Source organism: Grus americana, chromosome 8 (assembly GCF_028858705.1).
Source record: "Grus americana isolate bGruAme1 chromosome 8, bGruAme1.mat, whole genome shotgun sequence".
NCBI lineage: Eukaryota > Metazoa > Chordata > Aves > Gruiformes > Gruidae > Grus > Grus americana.
Genome location: NC_072859.1, coordinates 22461399 through 22485146, shown reverse-complemented (window position 1 = coordinate 22485146; position 23748 = coordinate 22461399). Strand labels below are relative to the sequence as shown.

The 23748-nt window shown below is 41.6% G+C and overlaps 1 protein-coding gene and 1 long non-coding RNA gene across 6 annotated transcripts in view; one reads left to right on the top strand and one right to left on the bottom strand.

Moving 5' to 3' along the window:
* Positions 1-23748, top strand: part of LOC129209604 (uncharacterized) — a 104308-nt gene that overhangs the window by 40453 nt on the left and 40107 nt on the right. For 2 of the 3 annotated variants that reach the window (XR_008578122.1, XR_008578124.1), the window contains exons 3-5: positions 1841-2014; positions 8167-8310; positions 18531-18768. This is a non-coding gene — a long non-coding RNA (uncharacterized LOC129209604). Of the gene's footprint in view, positions 1-1840; positions 2015-8166; positions 8311-18530; positions 19465-23748 lie in introns of those variants that run through there. The other variant, XR_008578123.1, reaches the window with a different exon arrangement.
* Positions 21307-23748, bottom strand: part of LOC129209603 (vitellogenin-1-like) — a 47772-nt gene continuing 45330 nt past the window's right edge. For 2 of the 3 annotated variants that reach the window (XM_054834249.1, XM_054834251.1), the window contains exon 36: positions 21313-21590. In XM_054834249.1, coding sequence (XP_054690224.1) covers positions 21472-21590 — 119 coding nt within the window. In that variant the 3' untranslated portion in view covers positions 21313-21471. Of the gene's footprint in view, positions 21591-23748 lie in introns of all 3 variants that reach the window. The other variant, XM_054834248.1, reaches the window with a different exon arrangement.

Below are 23748 nucleotides of genomic sequence, written 5' to 3'. Positions count from 1 at the left end.
GGGAGGAAGCAGTCTTAGACACGTACATTTATTTTTTGACACAGAGATGGAAGGAAGCAAGTGGCGTCCAGGGAAACTTCGCAAACCTCTTTCTAAAGAGGATATAGTAAATGAAATAGGGACTGCAAGGCATGTGTGAGAGGAAAGCCAAAGTGAGCCTCAGCAAACCCAATGTCCCTAAAACCAGAAAGGATGAGCCATGTCTATATAGATGTTATATAGATGTGGACAGGCTTGGGTTTAAATTTCATACTGGTTAAATCCTCTTATAAATATACAAGAACGGGCTATGAACCCTTAACTTTTGTTGGTTTGAAATCTGCTTATATGTTTTAATGTGTCTATATGCATAGATCGGATCCTTAACATTACTGCTAGACCCTTTCCACCGTCTCAGGGAGGGTTTTTCCGCATCCATTCTCTGATCAGCTAAAATCTTGCTGAAATCCCATCCTTTTGCCAGTGACAGTTTTAAGAAGGGATGGGTCATAATGAAACTGATTTTTTGTAATCTCCCAGTTTGCTCGGAGTGGAAAAATACACTTCTTTAGATGCCAATATTGCATAAAGAAACATAGTTTTCCAAAGAAAAACCCCTTAAAAGGAACATTATCAAGAAACGCACAATGAGGTCTATCACTGAATAGTTGAACCCCATGCTTGTATTTATGAAATTATGTTTGTAGAAGGTATTTACAGCACCTATGATTGAGCCTGATGTATTTAATTCTGAGCAGAGTTACTGCCTTTTTCTTAATTCAAAATACTTCTATTTCTATAGGATTATAGCAATGCTACCAAACACATAAGTATAGAAAGCTGCTCGTTCTGCACTGCAACTGTTTGTGAGAAACTATTCTTTCGTTCTCTGTAATATTTTTCCCTAGTGTTTTTTGGTTTTGATCAGTTGATCTTCTACAGTGAGCTAACTAAAACTTTGTATAAATCAGTTTAGTAAGAAGGACTGAATGACAACCATGCCTAAAGAACTTTGAGAATAATTTCCTTGGCTTTTCAGGGAACAGTTTACAATCTCCTCATTTCAGATAGTGTGCTGTGTCCAAAAGAACTTGTGGGTCCCTCTCGTTAAGCACAGGGCAGGACTGTACCAGTGGTTGGGGTCCGGTGGTTGTGTCAAAGCATCCCTAAGACACAAATATTTTCATTTCTTTGGTTACAAATCTCAGCAAGGTGGGAAAAACGTTCTAAAATTGCTCAGAAAGTTACTGAAATTAAGCTGAGGCAATGAGACTTTGAACGCGTCCCTAACTGAGCATTTCAGTGTCACGCCAAAGGCACCGAGGGGTGGCTGGTGGCTAGTGGTAGCAAGACCGGGGGGCCAAGGGAAGATGCAGTCGTCTTGGTATTTGCAGGATGAATTTCTTCTCCCAGTAGGAGAACTTCTGTTAACTTCAGTGGAGCCCATGTCCTCAGCTCAGAGCAGTGCTTTCCAATTTTTTTTTTTTCTCTGAGTGTAAAGTAATGAAAACTTCAACAAGCAGGGCACGCTACTTGTCTCTTGGATTTGTCTGTAAATGCATTGAGTTCAATTTTTTCTCTCTCTTACAGAATAATCATTCTCTATAAAAGTGCTCTTAGAGTGAAAATACATATACTGATGTTTATAGCTCATTATCTCTCTTCCTATATACAAGTACACATTTTATCACTTAATTCTGTGGAAAAAATCATGTGAAGGTTTGGTGTATAAATCCTTCCTAATTGTGTGTCAAAAATCTCGTTCCTTTCTTCTGATGATAGCTCTGTTGGATCAATATTTGCGTTTAAAATTATAGGTGATTAGAAAATGGAAAGTAAAATTCAGTTCTTTTTTTGGCAGGCATGTCTCAGCCACCTGATTCAGGCTTTAGAAATGACAGAAGCGTCAGAGATACTGAGCAGACTTTCAGTGCTGTGAAAACAGTGGGGCGATAGCAGTCACTAACAGAAGAAAATAACTTTGTTTTCTGAATTCCTTCATTCAATGGCATCAACACTCAGAAGTTCCTGTCAGGTAAGAAATTCCTGGTCTGACACTCTTCTAATCAATATACACAGAAATTCAAAACCATATTCCCAAGTTACAACCGTATGGCTGAGACTGGAGTGCGCCTTTGGGAATGCGTGTTCAGTGCCGCCTACGCCGCACCGCTGGCCTGGTGAGGCTGCTTCATCTGTGAGAACCGCGGTGCTGAGCTTCAGATAAAGTTCAGGCACGGAATTCTGTGGGGAACGCCAGCGAGCGTGTTAACCACGGCCCTCTCTCTCCATCTGCAGGCTAGGTGACGAACTTTCAAGTGACTGTAGCGCAAGAAATTAAAACGTTCCCTCAGCAGCAGAGATAATAATTCGGTCTTTGTTTCCAGGTGAAAGTGCGGACACTCGCTCGCTGCCGCAACAGAAGTAATTTCAAAACAGCAAGTGTTAGGGAGCACTCCGTGGGCTACGGTGAACTACAGGTTTATTGCCTTTTAGATCTTTTGTATCATTTTTAATCTGCCCAGATTCAGATTACCCAGGAAATCTAGAAAAGATTCTTTTAGATTATCTGGGATTGAGAGGAGATAATGTACATATTTGAGGCAAAGTATATGCATTGTGCCTTATGAAGATTTATTTTTTCGCATCATTATCAACATTCTGGCTTATTTACAGGTAGGTGACCTAATGATTCAAAGACACCTTTTGGTAATACAGAATAAGAAATGTGAAGACGGTCTGACACACTGGTCAGGACTTGGCAGTCTGGGCTAGGCATACCTAACCAAAAAAGGACACTAACCTTGTTTGCAGGCTGTTTTCACATCTGGCTGAACAGCAAAGATTTTTTCTGGCAAAGCTATCGGTATGGAGAAAGGCAAAGGGCACAAGCAGGGTGTGATAGAAAAATAATTCAAGTAAGAAAACCAACAGCTGGTTTGAGTTGGGTCAACCCAAATACCAGTTCATAACACCTATGTAAAAAGAAGAGAAGCCAAGTTGGCTAGGAAAATGCACAGATAAAGTTGATGTGCTCTTTACAGGATGCAATTTGCTGGAATTCCAGAACTCGAGAGGTTTCTGTGCACAATAAAAATGTCAGCAAAGCAGTCTGCTCTATGATCAGACTTTATAGAAACTGTTAGTTAAAATATGTCTATAAAAATGTATAAGTAATGCAAAAGATTAGTGAGGACATGGATGTAGTTTTCCTTGTGCAGGACTGACCAGTCCAATGCTTGTTGATGGCCTGTACTATGCTTAGTAGATACAGGAAAACAGTCACCCCAAAAAGAGCAAAGTCAATGAGCCTGTACTGTTTTATACTAGTTAAAGAACTGTTGTCTTGTGCTTCTTTTCCTTTATCTGCAAAATGGAGGTAAAAACATTTTTCTTCTACTCTTGTTTGCCTTGTTTGTTCTGACCCTGGGCCTTGATGACAAGGACCATCGTTTTGTTCGGGCAGCTCTCTGACCTCAGTAGTCCTGACCTCAGGCTGGTGTTTCCAAGCATCACAGCTAAAACTATAACAATATTAATGTTACCAGTAATAGGCATGGCATCTGACAAGGGGATATATCTGTAAATATTTTGTTTTTCACTTTCCCTTTCAAGAGAAAAGAAATACCTCCAAATTACTGGGATGTAATTTTTTCTCTTCTTTAGAAGAGCAGTGCCCATGGTTACCTTGTTGCTGCCAGTCACACCAAGTGATATTATCAAGGTCTGACTGTTGCAGTCATACGTAATAAAAGTGATTGTGTTTATGGAGGTTTTATTAGTCAAAATTATATTTCAGCTGAAAGGTTTACTAAAGATGAAATGCAATTTCACTTTGCATTAAACAGGAAGGAGTACGAAGGAAAAAAATCCTATTACAATAAGAGACAATGCACTGTATGTGGGTTTATAAATTTGACCCTAATTTTGGAAATGGATCTCTAATCTTGCTGTGCAAGCAACACATACCACACAATAATAGCACAGCCATAACACTGAGTTTTAAAAACCGCACATTCAATGTGTCAGACTTCCTTGAAAATGATCTAACTTTTGTGAACTCTGAGTCAAAGGCAGGTTAATGTCAAAAAAAGGAGATGTTTATTGTGGTGAACTACTTCTAATGTTGCGCTACTATATCTCCTGGTTATTTGCAAGTGTCTGACATTTCCACTGAGACAAATTGCATGGTAGTTAACCCTTGCAACAACTAGTCAGGACTATTGTTGGGCAAGTGGCTTATCTTGAGAACTAGCTAAAGTAGACTCATGTTCTCCTAGCAGGTCATCTAGTTGTCTTTGATACTTGAATCTTAGGAACTTCTCCATCCCTATGAAATCCAAATGCCTTGCAGGTTTAAATGCACCTACGCTCAAACTGCTTCAGTTAGATAGGAAATTGCACAGAGTAAAGCTGAGGGCTAATTCTCTAAGGAGGTACAAGACATTTTATGCTTGGAGTTGAGGTATCTATCTCTTGGGTGCCCTGATACCTGTGGGATCAGTAGGGCCCAAGGGTGGGATTCATGAAAGCTGCCATGCTGAGAGTCACTTCATCACGCCAGGGGTGTACGTCCTTGCCATCCGATAGGCACTTACCTCCAGGTTGTAGGAACAAGGCTTTGTACACCAAAGGCTCCATCTGGGGAGGAGGAATGAGGCAGTGCCTCTTGCATGCTCTCCGATCTTAGGGTGCTGACCTGGAAATGCAGCTGTCCAGTAGATCTCATCCCCATTGTAGGGAGGGTGAGATGTATTAATAAAAACAGGAGCAGATGAATTATAACATCTTACTATTCCTTGTCAAATCGTCTTTACTCTAAAATCCTCAAGGATATTTATTCTAAAGTCCTTTAGGGTATTCATTCTTGGGTAGGGGTTTCTCAATTTTACTTTCCTTTTTCTGCAACCTAATTAAAACATTACTTGAAACAGGGGCATGATGCCCCAATTAAATGGATGACTGCTGTAATCATGGAACATCTTTGAAATTAAACAGGAAGGATTCCTGCTCCAGGTGCAGGCAGTACCATGGATACCAAGGATACGTACAGTCCCAATTAGAAATGCATAATAATAGTGAAGCAGTAGTAGTTGCATTAATGTTACTGACTATTATGTTTAACTTTGCTCTGACGCAGGGAATGGTTAAGGTAGCGTGTACCAAACTGCTTCAATAAAAGAGAGGAAAGTACGTCTGCACTGTGCCATGGAGAGGCGGTACAGAGGCACATACCTCATGGCATTCAAGCTGCTGCAGAACTGAAATGATATAGTTGCATCAGCACATTGCAAATAAGGTCTGCCAAGAGGACTGGCATCGGTATCTAACCTAGTGATTATGGAGCTTGGCCAAGAGTGATGTATTCTTGGTCCCAGTCTCTACGTCCTTGATTATTTCTGGCTTGTATTTGTTTTTTAATCCAGATGCCATCTAATGTTAGATGTTTGAACATCCCAGGGAACAGAAACTAGGTCCCAGGTCTCTTGCACTCGGATCCAGATTCGTGTTTCTTTGTAGGCTCTGCCTGGCCCACTGTCCCCCCCCCGCCCCCCCCGTGTTTTCCCACAGGAGGTGGAAGCCATAGTTTCAGCCCTCCTCAGCAGGCAAAAGCCTGGAATCCAGGTCTACCACTTCCTAAGCAAATACTCTACTGGGGTATTATGCAAAATGCCATGGCTGTGAATAAAAACTTGGCACGCATTAAGATTGCTCAAAGCGTACCAAATAAATCAGACTCTTCAGGAGGGACAGCTAGTTTGTAAATCCCAAACAGCCTTTGTTGACAGAGAAGTGCTTAGATTGTCAGCTCAGTCGGATTTTTCAGAAATCTAGTGCAAAATCCCTTTGTGTCTTCAGTTTTCATTACCCCCTGAGCTGTGAGGCAGAGTATTCGTGTTCGGCATTCAGGATGAGGTGCATTTTCGCTCTTTGCCTGTCCTGTGCACCTATAGCAGCTGGGCCCCAGAGCCCCTTTTCTCTAAAAGGTTTTGTGCCCAGAAAGCAGGAGCGGAGTGAGAGCAGGAGCGGTGCTAGCACCGTTTGAGGACACAAGCCCGGCAGCGTGCGGGACCCGGTGAATTCAGCACAGGAGGCTGGTGAATGCCTCAACAGGGAAAGTGCAAACAGGTCCCCAGTCTGCTTGCACGTTCGAAAGCTGCTTCTGAAAGAAAAGGAGAAAAAAAGGTTATAGATAAAATAAAGAAGTTAATTTTAAGAGAACTGTATGAGCACAAATGGGCGGTTTGAATTCAGCTCTGAAAGGAAATAGCCTTTCAATACACACTTGTGCAGTTAATGCCTGAACCTTACTAGTTTCCCAAAAAGTGATGCTTGTTGCTTGCAAACTGAGTGCTCAGAGCAGCTGTCCAGAGGCTGTGGCCCATGCCTAAGCAGCCAGATAACTTAATAACAAGGAACAGAATGTTCTTTTGTGCAGCTCTGCTGCACTCGGCTAACTGCTCAGGATGTCCTGGAAACTGATGTCTAACGTCAACAGCATAGGTGAGACATTTGTGTCCTGGTTCTTGTTTCAGAAATGTGACATTAGAAAGCTTGACGTGACTGCCCTGGGTACTGTTCACCTCACGCTTCTTACTACTTACTTCTTACTACGCTGGCATATCTCTTCCTGGACAATATTAATTCTCCAGTTGAGCCACACAATGGCTTACATATGCTAAATCTATTTATGTGTTCACAGTATAAAGCTTGCCAGGCCTTATTTGCATTTGTGGTTTATAAAACCTGAACATGATTTCCTGAATGCATGACGGTGCCATATATCGTCTCCTGATATGCTCTGAAAACCAACCTCCTAATGACTTTTAGCCTATTCCTAAGGCTGCTTACATTATTGTAACGTTGTTGAGTTACCTCTAACAGAGCCAGCAGCTCACTACAGAGATTTCATTCCCTTGTGAGATGGCAAGGCAACTCTTTTTCCCGGCTGCATTAGTTGTCTCAGTGCAGATAACTCGGCCCAGATTTGCATAGGTGTTGAATGTCACAGCTGCATGTCCCAGTGGCTGCGAAAGGCACTGGGGAGTGCTCAGTGCTTTCTGAAAAATGAGACTATTCAGATTTCAAATTTACCACTGCAAATTAGGGGAGTGGAAAGTATGAGGCAATGAAGGATGGGATTTATTTGCATTCTCCTGATTCCAGTATACTGGTGTGACTACTAAATATATTTTGAGATCTCCTGAGTCTTTGAGAGCATGTAATATTTTTATCTTAACAAGGAAAGGAAGAAAATGATGGATGAAATCGGATCGTACAAATTTTATTTAAACACGCTGTCATTGATTTGCATTTTATTTCTTGGTCCAACTGGAGCAGGAAAATCCTGCTTTTTCAGCTCTGCAAGTTCTATGATTACACGAGAACCCCCTGAAGAGCTGATAAAACAAGTGTGACAACTCAAGATAAATAATTGCTTCTGGCTAATTGTTTCCAAACTACAGATGCAGTCATATAGTCAAAAATCATCATGGCCAGTTCATGGAACAGCTGTTTCATATAGAAATGCTGTGATTCATTTTATATTCCTGTCCATTATGTGCTCTTGGTGAATTTAGTGCAATTACGTGTAGAAAAAGGTTATTGCTTTTTTTGAGGAAGGCATTGGAAGCTGCCATTTTTCAACAGTGTATTTCCGTGCTGTATTATCCCCCCCGACAAAAAGCAGCCAGAAAGGTGTGTCAGAAAGACAGATTATCTTCAAAAATGCATGAAAGGTGGCAGTCTGGTTTCAACACAGTTCTGTGTAATTTATAATTGTTTTCTGTCATGTTAACTGCTAACTATCCTGTTTGGTAAAGATGCATGTAGATAGGAAAAAAAATCCAATGAGAAGTGACAGGATATTCTGAAGAAAATTGCTTGAGAGAAATTTTGCTGGGCTGTTCCTTCTATAGCAACAAATAAACAAACTGCCACGCAAATACAAGAGATTCTACCCAAATTTGGCTCTCCACCCGTAGGAATGGATGTGGAACTGAAGCCGCAGTGATCCTGGCTGTTAATTTTCCTGGGTGTTTGCTCTGTTATCTCACTTTCCTCCCTGTAAAATGGGATATTAATCCTTCCTTCTTTCAGAGAATTAGTTAGGTTTTGTACAGTCCTTTGGCACTATTAATGAAGGATTTCCTCTGCAATTTAACTCGCCTCTCCCGCTTTGCGCAGATACTCCTGACTACACCAGGAACCTTTCTCGGCAGAGTCAGATGTGCTGTTTTGCATTAGGAGCTGATGAATGTAAAGCTGAGATTTTCCCTGAGAATCTGGAAGAGAAGCTGAATTCACTTCAGTGAAAAGTGAGCCAGCGTGGTGAGTTTTATATCCCTAAATTAGCACTGAAGAGAAGGGGAAAACTTAAGAAGTAATTTCACAGTAAAGCCTCAGTATGCTGGTGAGTAGGAAAATAAAGTATTCTTCATCCATGAATCGTGCTCTCTCCCAGGGAGCAGAGATAGATACTTATTGCTCTTGCCATTTACCCTCTAGCCAGCTGCCTGGAGAAGAGTCATGCACCTATAGCCACATGTTGAAAATATCTTCTGTGCTCTCTCGAGTTGTTTTAATGGTTTGAACAGAGAGGAATTGTGAAGGACTTCATTATTCTCACCATTTAATTTTGCAGGATGCCCTTTAGTGCTTCTGCTCTGCGGTACAGCAGAGTCATCCTGATTGATGTATACATCTGGTGGACACCAAAATAAGGCTACCACTACTAAGAAACAGACACTTCGATCTCATGAATTTAAAAAAAAAAAAAAAAAAGGCACTGAAATGATTTTGGGAATATGAAGTAGCAATGCTTATTTATTTAGCAGCTCTAGCACAGAAGGAGAACACCAAAAAGCAAATAAAAACCCCCTAAAGTATGGGAGTCTAGTGCAAGCAAGCACCAGTTCAGTCTTATCTCCTATGGATACAGTTGGACGCAGCAGCAGGAGTGTTATTTTCTCCCTGCATGATGCGAGTCACTTCCACAGGAGACAATATGCAATCCTAAGAGCTAAGCGCTAGGTGTTTCATATTTGCTGAATCTCTTGCTTTGAGTCATTGATTTCTTCACATCGAATCTCATCTCTGGCCCAGTTAGTGAGCCATTAAGTGAGGAGTCTACTGTGTTGATGAAATAATAATTCTGTTTACAGAGCGCCTTCTCACCAAGGCACTGTAGGTGCAGCACATTATCTGCTTAATTCACACTCTTTTAATAATTAAAGCTTTTCTACCTAATGCCTTTGTGAAAAACTGAATTCTTGCGCTGTCTTCAACCAGAAGCAATTGCAGAGAGGCTGCTTGGGGAGCAGTTCCTAGAAGGTTGCCCATTTGTTTGGCACCAGAGCATCCTTTCCTCTAGGATGAAGAAAACATTTCCTTCTTTTGAGGAAAGTGCTCAGGCCATGTACACAGCACATCAGCTGAGAAGCAGAATGCAGTGGTACTCCATTTCTACCACGCTTTTGTCCCATTAGGGACCACCATACTCCAAAAATATAATTAATGGGACACTTCAAAGTCTTTTTTCCCGTTCTAAAAAATTAAAATAGGCTGAAATTATACCCATCCCTTAAAGAATAAATTAGCTGATGATAACAGAGAAAGTTACCAGAAACTTTGGACAAGTAAGGGCTAGGATGACTTGCTGCATCCAGCCCAATTCAGACCGGCAGGAGTTTACCCTCAGCTGAAAATACCCAGCTTGAAGTTTTTGTAAAAAGACACATTAGGGCTCTCTACATAGCTTGTGTAGGTGTAAAAATGACACACACACAAAAAAGGGATGTAAAGGATCAGATGTCATAATCCTAAAGTGCCATCATTAGAGATTTGCATCTGCAGACCTGTTTTTGAGCTAATACAGCATAATTAATTAGTTATATTGGCTGGATACTCTTCTGCATTGGGAAGTGAAAAATGAACCTGAGAAACCAGCTATGAAGGGTGGTGACTCTCACACCTGGCTGACGTGACTTCCCTTTACCTGTGGGAAAGGCTCCTGGAAGCTCGAGCTTTTGTAGCAGAGTTTAGGCTTTAAGTCACATTACTGCTTGTGTTTGAAATATGCTTTGAGCAGGAAGAAAGACTAGCAGGGAGAAGATAGTCGGTGCTTGCAGGAATGAATGAATCAATCTGCCTCTTGCACCCATGTGAACGTTGGCTTCAGGAAGCGGCGTCCCTTCCCGCTGCCATGGCAGGTCCCTTGGTGGCTGTGTCAGGGGGCCGCCAGCATACTCGATACATTACACTGGTTAAGCTGAAACATCTTGGAATTGTCTAGCTTTCTCCTAAGGTGCTTGAATTTCTGCGCCCTCCCTTTGTATATTTGAAGGGTCCCTGGCTAAGGAAGGGTGTATAGACAGTCGTTTCAATTCACGTTGCATCATTCCAAACACTTCTCCTGAAGGTAATAGGCTGTAGTAGTAGATGAATAGTTCTGGTGGCATCAGCCCACTTCTGAATAGTCTCTTTCCTGAAAGCCATCATCTGTCATGGTGTGTGGGTGCTGACAGAGGGCTGGAGCTCATGGGGGAAGGGTGACCAGACCCCCAGGAGACGTGGTGGCTGAGAGCAAACTGGCATTGGCCACACTGCACCTGGGTGGCACTACTGCGGGCGTGAAGGCATGGGAACAGCTAAAACTTACAATCTCCTCAAACAATACCTTTGAAAATATTTTCCTAAGATTTTTACTTTGCTTCTGTCACAAAAAGCAAGACTGGAAAATAGTTTGAGAGCTCTTTAAGATAAATCCTTTTGTGCCTTTCCTACAGATGCAGGTAATTGCAGAGAGATTTGGGATCTGTCTAAGTCAGATCCTGCCCATTAAAAAATATATCTCAGGGTTGGATTTGACATGCAGTGTTGACATCCTTCTTTCTGTAGTAAGGCAGATGATATGTTTAGCAGACAGCTACTTTGACAACTTCCCTTCTGAGGAGCTGAAGGAAAATGCTGAAAATTTCCTGTAGCTTTTGATATTTTATGTGCTTGCTGGGCTAATCTTTATAAAATCCTGATGCTGGGGGGTCACACGAGGCAGATGCAACTCCAGAGACATCAGTGGAATTGCATTTCATAGCAGTTATGAAGCTGGACCTCCCTTTGAAGAAAAATATTGCCTTGCTTACATTAAGGGGAGAACAGACTTGCCAACTTCTGAGCGTTGACACCAATTCTGCAGGCTCGTACGACTGCAGGATCTTTCCCAACCTATCATTTCTTTCCATTAGGAAAATCACCTGCACAAACCTTTCAAGAAATTATCGAAAAAATATTATTTCCTGCTTGTAGTTTAAATTCCATCATCAGTTATTCCCTACACATTTTCTGTGTTCTTTACTTTCTTCCTTTCACTTTGTTACACAAGCAACTACGTTCTGTATCCTAACGTGGAACAGCTAAATGCCCATATTATGTGATAATGACTAACTCCAGAAACAGACCCTGAAGCCATTATAAAGAGCTGTTGAATGAGACTTGAACTGCCAACGTGCGCATTCAGAATGAGATAAAAGCCAGGCAAGTGCCTTGGAGAGAGAGTCAGTCTAGATGTTTCGTTCTATCATGTCCTTCTTTAACAGAAGATTCCCACAGAGCAGGGTGTCCACAGTTTTCCAGAAACCTTCCGACTGGTTACTGTGAATATATTTTTCAAAATAATTATTTACCACAAGGTGAAATGTATCTAGTTTGTTTTCACTTGTATTGGTTTGAATCATATCAAGAGGTATACCAGATTTTTACTTGAATATTTGAGAAGAGTGTTTGACTTGCATATTTATAAGAGATTTAGGGCCACATGTAATGAAGTGGCAATATGTTTTCGCACAGTTGCAACTGTGAATACTTTTAGTGTGTCTGGTAAAAGTTACCATTACTGCATCTTTTCTGAAGGTACAGTTAGAGAGGCTTCTTTTCACACAGTAAGACGTAGTTAAAATTGTTTATATATTAATGTAGAGAGATTTCTTTTGTTAATTGGCTTGGTCACGTTTCCCTCTAGTGTCAGTGAGTTTGCAAATGACGGGCCCCCGGGAGCCAGACGAGAAGGGCCCTCTGCAGAGAACATAGCTAATGGATTTTATTCAACTCTGTTGTTTGGTCTATGGTTGAGTCTATTTATTAGCCCCTACTGGGAGCACATACCTGTCCAGGGAAGGCTTCTCCTCTCCTAGAGGTCAGGGTGAAGTGTGAGTAAGCCTGCTTTCCCGCTGCTTCATTCCCTCAAAGGCAAAGTCGTAGAGGAGATCACCAAGTCTCTTATCTAGAAGATAAGCACAGCAGCAGCTGGTGGGAGCGGAGGGGGCTGCGGTTAGGTTTCCTGGGGGTTTGCTGTAGGAATCTGTTCAGCTTGTTGAGACACACTTGATTACGTAGAGCTTTCATTGCGACCCCGCTTTCTGCCTAACAAGGGAAAAATAAGCTCTACAAGTAGCATAATGAAGAATTTGGGCAAAGAGAAGAACTTAAGGTAGGAAAGGTCTTTTCATATGAAGGAAATCTTTTGGGGAGGGAAGAGGGTGGGTAATGAAACCCAGTAGCTGTGAAATTTCTGTGTGATAACCAGGTAAGCAACCTCTCAGAAAAATTATTGCAGTTTTCAGACTTGAGTCACTGGGGTAGTATGGCAGACTATGCCACGTATTTTATTTCTCATACACTGTTTAAAAGATCTCCCAACATTTTTGCAGCAGAAGAAACTTTTTTTTTTTCTAAAGTGCATGTTGATGTGGAGGAAAATGGCGAGGTTCAGTGATTTCAGTGCTGTTTGTGCAAATATTGAGGAAATGATTGAAATTCAAGGATGATGTAATGTGGAAATTATCAGGTATCTTCCTAAGGGGGCCAACCCTGGGCGATCCCGCTTCATCTGTATTCCAAACACCCACTGACTTGAGGCTGTTGGTTTTAAAAAAGTACTATTTTTTACCAGCTTGATTGCCTTAGGATGAAGGGCTTGTAGAATGGTGGAAGTGTAACGAGAGCCTTATTCGATGAAGGACTTCCCGAGCTGAAATATGAGTTTTGTGAACATCTCACATTGTCTAAAGCGCAGAGGTTATCAGAGGTTATGCAAATGTAAGCTGTTGTGGCAGCACAATGCTTGTCTCTTGTGCTCGGTATGGAGCTGCAGTTAAAAGGGGACTTGATGGCTGGAACAATGGTGAAGGGACGTACACGATTACAGAAAGTATTTATATTGCCATAATATGTGGGGCAGTTCACGCATACAGTCCTGATTACCTAATCTGAAAACAAATCAGTTGCGTATATAAATCATTGGAACCCCCCCCCCCACCACCTTTAAAATGAGACTGTTAAGGAAGGAATATTGTCCAAAAGGATGTTAATGATAAGGCAAGAGTTCAAGAGGAGCAAAACCATGTATATTTCAACCGCTCTTCAGTGCCATGCTGAAAACTTGCAGCAAGTGAGTGAAGGTGACATTCAAACGTTTGTACCATAAATGATTTAGCCTTAGAATTGGTGGTAGAAGCTTTGAAAGAAATGAGAAATCCTTCTTAATTGTATTTATATTTATATTGACATGATAGAAATCAATACTATAGTCTGAGCTACGACTCTGCCTTGGCCAGGCCAGGATTCTCTCTGTAGGTGTTTGTTCATGCAAAGCTGCAGATTTGGTAGGAATGAGCAGTGCACAGAGCACAGAGCTTTGCCTGTGCCCGTAACGTAAAACTTGACCTTTAATTCAGGTAGTCTGTGCCTACCCACCAAGAGAAATCTGGAATGGGATGCCAAACAATGTACAAAAAATTGGTGCTTTGGGTTTCAGTTCCTTTCAAAAATATAAATGAAATAAGCTCATCACACCACACCTGAAAAGCTCCTCCGTCCCCTGCACAAGGGAAGAAAGTGAGGCAGAGAGCAGCCTGTACGTGCTGCAAAAAGGAGTTGCACTCAGGGGAGCTTCGGGCTGTCACATTGCGTCTCACTCTGCGCAGGAGGGAGCTGTCGGCATCCCGGCATTTCTCATGAGTGGAGCAATCCATTTTGTCGATCCACCAGCTGGCCAAAAGGTGGGGGGAGTGCCAGGTTCCCTGTCTGCCTGGTGCTAACCAGCTGGCCCTGGGCATGCTCGGGAGCCCGCGGAGCCAAGCTGAAGGCAGGAGGCGGCGCAGGGGAGCTGGCTGGTTGCTGGACTCGGAGCTGGCAACCTTACCCGGTCCAGGAAGCTGTGTAATCCGTGCGGCTGCAGCTGGGGATCTGAGGACTTGGCAAAGGGGGCAACCTGCCTGCCAGATTTATTTTGGTCTGTCAGGCAAGGTCACCAATTAATTCCTCTAGAGCATTTCAGTTTGGTTGCATCAGGATTTTCCAATGTGAAGCTGTAGCATTGTAGAGACTGATGCCCAGCTTTACAGAAGAAAGTAAAAGACTTAGATGCAATGTAGGTGCTTATACTCAAGACTGAAATCCTTAATACTCCCTTCTATACCTTAAATAGCAAAGTCTATTGGTGCCTAATTTTCACAATCTGTGCAGTGCTCCAGTATCCTAAAGAACAGCATTGCCTTTGCTCAGAAGTGCTGGAAAAGCCGTGGGGCTCAGCCCTTTCTCACACGTAAGACATGAAAAGCCTCACACAAGATGTTCTTCCCTCTATACCCCTTAATCTCTATCAGTGAGTCCTACAAAGGCACAATATCTGTGACTGTGCTCATTCAATGATACAACGGTGGTTCCCACCTATTTTCAGACAATGATTTAAGGGGTTGAACAGTCACCTGAGATGTGAGATTTCTCCCCCTTCCCACCATCCCCCATCTGTGTTTCAGAAGGGGCAATGTAGCTGCCAGAACCTAGAAGATGATTTCAGGTATGGAAACCTGTTCCCAGGGAAGCCAGGGCCCTGGGAAATGGGATGTGTATGACGACCTCTTCAGCATTTCCCATGGACTAGTTTAGGTAGCTATCAGGCTGGAGGGGGAAGATACCTTAGATCCCACCCTTATACTCAGCGTAAGGAATTTAGTACATCACTCTGGGGAGAAGATTGTACTCTGGCTTCAGACACATGAAAGTCAGGTCTTGTAATACAGCAATGATGTCATGATATCAGAGACAATGGGGGCACTGTCACCCATGGTGTAGAGATGTCCAAGTTAGTGTCAAATGGAAGGGGTGTAGCCACATTTCACAAAGGTGAAACACCGTTCAGCGACACCAATGTATCTGCATTGAGTCTGAAGTAACGTAGACAGGTTAGTGTCATGGTGAGATAAACATTTGACTGCCAGTTCTAGCCCCAGCCTGAGCCTGCGTCAATCACTTATGCCCATAGTGAATCTAATCTGTATATCATCTCCCAAGTCTCATGGTCATGAATAGATCTTGAACATTAATAGTTTTGTTTTGACCACATAAGCAGGAATCTAAGTAGAATTCTAGCACGTTAGCTTATTCAGCCCAGATTCTTGGCTCTATTTCTTTTGCTATAATTATCTTTTTGTCAGCTGGCAAGAAAATAAGGCACCGAAGCACAGTAAGTAGAGTAAATTCTCAACCACATGAGAGACAGATATGACCACTATTAAACAAGGCACTTAAATATTGTTTCATATAATGTCTATAAAGAATGTTGAGTTACTTCTACTTGCGAAGGTTAAGATGATACGTGGAGGAAATAATGTAAAAAAATAATGGAGATGGGTTTGAGGGGAGCTAGTCACAACATTTCATGCGTTTGTCACCACTTACTGTATTTTGAATTTCATTTCATTACCGAGAAGAAGATTTTAAGAGTCATGAAAGTGCCCTGAAGCTTCAGAATGAAAAGAGACTGTGATCCATTTTCCCAGTGAGACAAAACAAAGATGTGGCAAAAGCATGAGGACTGTTACTTCGGCACCCTAGTTTAGCACCAAATACAGTGACCCTTGCAGAGTTTATGCACGACTCGAGGTTTGATGGTGCGTCTCCAATTGGTATTTTTTCTCCAAATTGCTCACAATTTACCTAAAGGCAAAATGCATCAAAGATGATGGAGAACGTGGCTATCCAGTAACAGGACCCAAGTTTACTTGGACTAACAGTATGCACAACCTGATTAATACCAGTTAGCTGCTGCTGTAAAGATTTTGATTTAATTTTACCTCTATCATGCAGATGGCAATTGGAGAATTCCAGGGTAATCCACAGAGGTCTTGGATGTTCAAACTCCTTCTTGGCTCTGAACTCCAAACTTGTCTAACATCAACAGCCTGTCTTATACAAGTACCGTGTCACACGTGTCCCTGGCCCTTAGCCTGTTTGTAATCACAGATGAGTGAAGGATACTGCAGAAGGAAAGCACAGAGAGAAGAGAGAGAGAGCACGTTTGTAAAGCTCCAAAAGCTTCATCAGGTTGCGTTTTAACATGGGGTGCAATGTGAATTTTCAAGCTGCCTGAATAGCTTCTAGATGGGGCACGGTGCACATCCGCAGGGCTGTCTGCTCCCTCCGGGAGCGGGGTGAAGGTGTGCTGAGGGGTCCACGTTTGTCCTGCTGAGAGAAGCTGAACAGGCCAGCAGACACAGATAAATAGGGAAGGGAAACTGGGACGTCAGGAGGAAACAGGCTACAGATAATGAAGGGAAGTGCTGTGATCAGATCTATCTATATATAATTCCTGCTTCCCAAAGCCCATCTGAAAGCAAACTTAATAATATTAGGACATATAAGTGTTCACTGTGAATTACAGATCAGTGAACTGCAAGGGTAAAAAAGAGGGAAAACCAGATATTTTTTGTGTGCATTAAAGCATTTTGAGGGACCAAAATAACCTTCTCACACTGATTGAGGAAGAACTGTAAGTGCTATTTTCGAACAGCTTTGGATTTTCTTAGTAAACTGTTCTCCCAGCCCTGCTTGCAATGTAATTACTGCTTATCCAGCAATAACAGAAATGAGAATGTCTTAGGCAATGTCTTTTTCCTCTAGAGACAATGTGAAATGGTGTTCAGAAAGGCACAGAATTGTAATGTGCTTACAGAAAAAAACCATACTAATCAAATGTGGAGGTTAGAGGGGAAAAAACCCACCCCAAACCTTGATTAGAATTTATATAAAACTGCCTGGAATGTATCAGAGCTATAAATAAACCTGGAGGAAAAAGATTTAAACCATTGTTAGTAAACAGAAAAGCCAGTAGATGGCATGAGAGACCTTGAGATTCAACATAAAGCTCAGATGGCCTCTAATAGCTACTCTCTTCTGCAACCTTCTGTGCTGTCTCTGGTTTTAGCCCTAACTACTGTATTTGCTAGATTCCTGAGGTTTCTTATTCATCAGCTGCACTTAGATCCACACAGTACATTTATTTTTAGGGACAACTAAAGTTCGTTTAATAACTCATTCAAACATGCTGAGTAAAAGCCTAGCTCTGTTGAGTTTAACCATTGACTTCAGTGGGGTTAGAATTGTACACGTTATTTTTTTTAACGCTCATGCTGCGGAGCAGGCATTTCATTTCCAGGAGGGGTCTGATATTAACGGTTTTTGTCCTTTCCTATCACACTGCAGCTCCTTTCTCTGGAGCAGAATGACCATGCTTTCCTGGGAGTCACTGTGTCATTTAAAATTAGTGAATCAGAAGAGCCAGGTCTGATAGACAAAAGGTTTGTTGTCTTTGTCTACGATACAAAAGACTGTGTCTCCAATAGCCTTCTGCCTATCCCACTCTAATAGTGGGATCCAGTTCTAGGCTTTTATGAATAATCCACAAAGGTTTAACCAAAGCTGACCGTGAACAAATTAAGTACATTGTTTTGATTTTTTCCAAATGTATAGTTATTTTACAGTTGGATGAATCTGAAAATGAAAACCTTCAACTTAGCAATAAAATATACTCATGTGGTTAGGAGATCTAGTGGAAAAATTTACTTTTCATCTCTAGAATCACTGAAGAACTTGCAAAAGACGTACGGGACTATAAATTCATAAGCATTTCTGACTCCATCGAGTAGGTAAGTAGTCATATCCTTCTGATGCAGAAAATGAGATACAGAAATCCCCAGCCTCATGCAAAACCGCATTACAGAGCTGGAAAGGCAGGATTAGCACTCAAGCCTGGCATATGCTTAGGCCTGCATCTTTTTTCTGACACTCATTTTTTTAAACAATACTGGAGTACTATAATTGCAAGGTCATATTCCTTGATTACTACAGTAAAGTCCAGAGTTCATTAATTCATATCATTGAGAAGCATTAGGAATGAAAAGTAGAGTGCATAAAAGCTCAGACTGTGAAGTACACATTTTAATACTCGGTAGGCTATATAACTTTGGTTTGCTTTATCAGATAGGACAGGCATGATTTCCAAATGAGGTTTAAATCTGGACTGCAGATAGCCTCCCAGATGGGTTGGAAATGTCTATGTGGTGCATTAGAAACTCCAGAAGGGCTTTCTCACACTTGTACTGCTAATGCTCTTAATTCCTTTGGCAAAATGAGCTGGTTCTAAGCGTTTTGCTTTGCTGTGCCCACTGCCAGTCTCAGGCTTTACTAACTTCCATTATATTTGGATTTTACAGCTGCAACATCAGTGGAGTCTTTCAGTCAGTCAAAGGCATTCAGCTGTCCCAGCAAGAGGGCACTAACAAACAGAACTGGGCAGAAATGAAAGCTGCCCCTTCGAAACGGAAATAAGAAGAGCTGTGCCTGAGCCGTGCCCCGCACCGAGCAGCGGAAGGAGCGTGCCTGGGTTTTGCTAACGCCTGCTTTCCCCTCTGTCCGAGCCCGCACCCCAGCTGCGTTACTGGTAGGGTGATGGTGAGTGAATTCCCTGGCAGTGCTGACACTGTGGGGCATTTGCACCTTTCTTTCCTTGTGTCTGGACTGCGCGTGAGTTAGGAGTTTCTTTAGGACTTTTGGGCTCAAGCTGTCGCACGCAGCCTCTTGCTGTTGGGAGCTTTATTGCCCATGAACACCACAGCCAGTGGAAAGTGCTAACAGAGGAGCTTCCGCTGGGGGGGAGGCACGCATGCGTGGTTTTAGCGAGGGAAGGATCCCTTTTCCCAAGCACGACAATTTAGCAGAAAGAGACACGTAGCTGTTCTGGTGGCTCCCTTTAATTGGGGCACCGGAGGTGCCTTCTCATTGGTGCAGGATCCAAAGCAGAGCTTCAGCAGGGACAGGCCTGACCTGGCACGCTTATTGCTTTTTCACGCTGTACAGTATGTATTATCGTATATTGGCATTGCAGAATAAACAAATTTAGGACTGCTGATCAGTCTCTGCCTTTGAGTTTTATCCAGTGACCTTAACAGTCTGTAAATTGTTTCTGGGAGAAGGCATTTGCCTTTGTGAGCTGCTTGTATTTTTTGTACTGTACATCCCAGCTTGATCATTGTTAATTAGTGTCATGCTTCTGTGTAGATGACTCTGTTTTACTGCGAGCAGAATTACTTCTCTTACTAATGGCTCTTTGCTGTTACTAAATTCCTGTTCCAGTAGTTGAGCATGAAAGTTCATTTTTCTTCTCTCACTACATCTCTTCACTACCTTTGTCTTATCTGAAGTGGTTGACTGGCAAAAGTTTCTCTTTTGTAAACAAGCGGATTAAAGAGAAAGGTGTTGGATTAAAGATGACAGTCTGATCCTATGAAAGTCAATAGCAAATCTCCCATAAGCCACAGTGAAAACAATACCAGGAAGGAAAGGGCTCTCCAGGTGTGTAATATTAGTGTGATTTTAGAGGAAAGTGGAATGGAATATTCTTCATCTCCCCTCTTGTTTGGGGCTACCATTTTTGCAGTGTGGCACTTCCGATGAGTTAGCAAATCACAGCTTTTGTTCAGGGAATTTGTGAATGCTTTTTTACAAATAAAAACACAGTGCAAGAACTCATGTTAATGGTCTTAGTTTGAGCATGCTTGCATGAAAAAAAAAGCTGTTGAATAGAGCGCTGGCTATCCGCACGTAGCCCCAGTACACATGAAAGTTCTCAAATACAACATAAAGCCTAACCCTTGGGGAAAGGAAAGAGGCAAGTATCCTACTTTTGCCCTCTGTAGGTTATCCTCCAGAGAGAGGCTTAGGGGCAAACATGCTTGCCACAGGGTACGCACCAGGCGTCAGGGCTCAGTGGGCTGAGCCCTTGTTTGAACAAATTCATAATGGCTTATATTCTTCTGGAAATAATGAAGTAAGTGCAGTACACTGAGAAAAACTGGGTCTTTTCTAATTTGAAGTGGGTGACAGGCTGCAACTTGAGAGTGAGAGGAGTACCATACATTACTCATGTTTCTGCTCTTGAAAGAAAAGCACTGAGAAATGTTACTCTGTAACTGCTCAGCTATTTAGTCTTCAATTGTCTTTCTGATAGCTCAGTTTTTAGTTAGAAAAAAAAGTATTTTCTTTAATGACAGTTTCCTGACAGCATTTGGGTCCAGCAGTACCTTGCCCGTGCTAAGGCTTCTCTTGGAAGAGCATGCTGGCTCCTATTGCCTGTTAGGGAAAACATATCACGGCTCACTGCACGGCTGATTCGTGTACAAGGTGAAGAGGCATTGTGCCGTTGCTCGGGATTTGAAGGTGCCACCTATTCCTGGTCCCCTGGGGTGGGAGGGAATTGCCTTTCTGCATAGGCCAAGTGAAAGCCAGCAGATTGACACTTCACTGGTTAAACACAGTCTAGCCGTCCTGCTTGTACTTTATTTTAGCTTTATGATGCTAGTGCTCATATATATGTTTCTATATAGTACTTTTTTGGAGTATTTGGAATGCTACCTGATGTATTATTGTTCCCTGAAGTTTTTGAAGGCATCATTTTCATAGATATACAATAGCAGATGGTAAACCAAAAAAAAAGTTCCTATTCATACTTTTAGCTCATGAAGCAACAGCACATCCATTGAAATTTAAATGAAAATGGGGACTGTGTCACACACTATAGCTCTCTGGAAAGCTACAGTGGGAGTCTAGCAGTCCAATTCATTCCTTTGTAGAAAGTACTAAGGCTAATGGTCTTGCTGGGAGTAAAATGTATTTTTTGCAGAACGGTTCCAAGAACAGACTTTGCTCTTTACCAGAAAACATAAAAGAAAACAAATGCTTACTGTGTCTTTAGTATGCTAAATATGAAATTCTTTGCACAATGGAATGTTAGCAGTAGCCGTAATCATGTTTTCCTTTCATCACCTAGTGAACGTAATTTTAAGAGAGGACTGCTGTAATTATATTTCAGATAAAAGGAAGCAGAATTTCTGGATAATATTATAGTTGGTCTGATTGTTTTGTTGATAGGGAAAAATAAAGAGAGAAACCACATGAATACTTATTTAATGAACAACATATTTATTAAGCAGTGCAGACTGTACATAATGCATTTGACTTTGGATGCAACGCAGTAGGCTTATTTTCTTTAAGCACATTTCTTAATATTTTACTACAGCTATTACGTTCCCTTCTTATCTGTCCAGCTATTCAATTATTTGTATAGTATGTCTATAGCACAACACTAAAGCGTTTAGCTTAACTACAGTCGCCAGTGCAGGTACAATCAATGTCGGCATCCACAGACTCCACAACATCCTCAGATGCAGATTTCTTATCGCTGCTTTTCTGCCATTCCGGCAGGCTTACAGCAGTATCTGTCAGAAGAGTGAAGCCATTGTTAACTAATATGAAGCAAATTAACACATTTCAAGGAAATACTGTTTTGATGGCTGCCAACTCCCTCATCAAGTAAAGAATGAAAACCTGCCCCCACAACTGACATCTAACTGACTCATTGACTTGGAGCAGGATTTTCATCCATTATATGCTCCCCTAAAAACAAAATGAATAACATTTTGTGAAGCACAAAGACAACAGGCAGGAGGCTGTAAAAGTGCTGGAGGTAGCCACTGTCGATGTAAGACCACCACGTACCAACACACAGCAGCAATCTCTTTTTATGTTAGTGCTGCATATCACTGCGTATTTCAGCTGACTATTTGTCGAAGTTCATTCTGAAGGATAAGCCCTTTGGAGAATTTTCAGAGGTTCATAAACTTCTAATTAAAGTTTCCCATATATTGTGAAATCTGGCAGAGCATTGTCAGTTGCAGTATTAACCTTACCACACTGCTTTATCAACAGCAGCTTGAATAAGCCATATCCCTTAATGCTGAAATAATCTAAATGGAATAATGATATTCATCCTCCCAATAAATATTCTTAGCTAGTTGGAGGTTTATCATTGCATCTGGAAGAATATTAGGACATCCATTTAGATTAAGTTTGTATAATGAGAATGGGGAAAGCTTTCATAATTTTACTTCCATGTGTTTTATCCCTTAGTTGGACAATACATTTATAACATGCCATCTCTCATCACAGGGAAATCTGGAGGCTGCTGTATGGGTTCAGGTTGTATCAGTCACTTATCTCCTGAAATGCTAACACTCTCCTTGGCTAAATTACTGTCCAACTTGAAGCGCAGGTTTTGCATAATAAACTGGATAATAAATATTTCCCAGAGGGGTGCTGGAGATGCTTTTTAAAAATATACAGTATTTTCAAGCTGTGAAATGAGAAATTCTATAAAATGTCTGAGTTCTGTTTTTTACATACATTAATTCTTGTTATGTCTCTTACTCTTGGGCACACTGTGGGTCTGATCACATTCATATCCATGTAGGAAATAGTTCCCTCAGCAAACTGGATCTGGCTCAGTAACTATAATCCCTATGGGTAGGGCTTGTGGCATGTTTGAAATGTAAACCAATATGTGGACTTAAACTTGGACTGATGTCTTCCTCAGTCAAGATCCTAAGACTACAGTTTCACTGATTTGAGGACAACAAGGGAAATTCTGCATCCTTGTACTTCATTTTATCCCTATTCTGCTGGTGACAGTGATGTAGTCTCTCTCTTTTGAAACAGCAGACTATCAGGTCTGAGTTCTCATATAAAGAGCTGAGAAAAGGTCTTTGCCCAGTGTATGCAAATACATGTTCTCAGCTAGAGAAAGATGAGGATTTTGTTTCTGCTGCTTCTCCAAATCATCGAACAAAGAAAGAAAAAGAACAGTTTTTAAGGGCTGGCCTTGTGTTCCTATTGATCCTTAGCCCGAGGAAAAGCAATCATCTTGCTAAAAAACCACAAATGGCATCTTTTTCTTTCCTCCGCCTCGTCCTTCTTTTCTCCCTCCTTTTCTTCCTTCTCCTCAGGATAAATAAATAAAAAAACCCCTTGATTAGGAGTGCTGCTAGCAGACTTCCCAGTCTCTGGTTCAGTAAATGAACCAGAGAAGCCTGCAGTTACTGTAAAAGCAGCACTGGCTGCGACAACTAACATATCTTTTTTTTCCTGATTTTCCTCTTTTCTCACACATTTTTGTGAGAGAACGAGACAGCTTTATTATAGCCTAATATTCTGAGGCAGTGAGTGGCCTGGGGTGATGACATTTCAGAGATACAGACTTGGACACACAAAAGAAATCTGTGAAAACGTGGATATGACAAGATTTTGGAGGTTTTTTTGTTGAGGGTGGGTTTTTGTTTTCATAAAAGGATGCATCTATTCACATCTCAGGGAACCATCAGAAAACTATTAGCACTCTCTCTGTGCTACTTGTTGAATAGGCTGTTGTAGATGGTGGGCTATTATAGAAAGATACTCATTGCTTTTATGGGCTGATTCAGCACATTGCAGATATTAATAACATGAGCAAAGTGCAAAGTTCTACACAGACGTTGTTTAAAATCAGACATAAAATACTCTGTTCCTCTCCAGTATTACTCAACACAGGGGTCCATTGGCTTC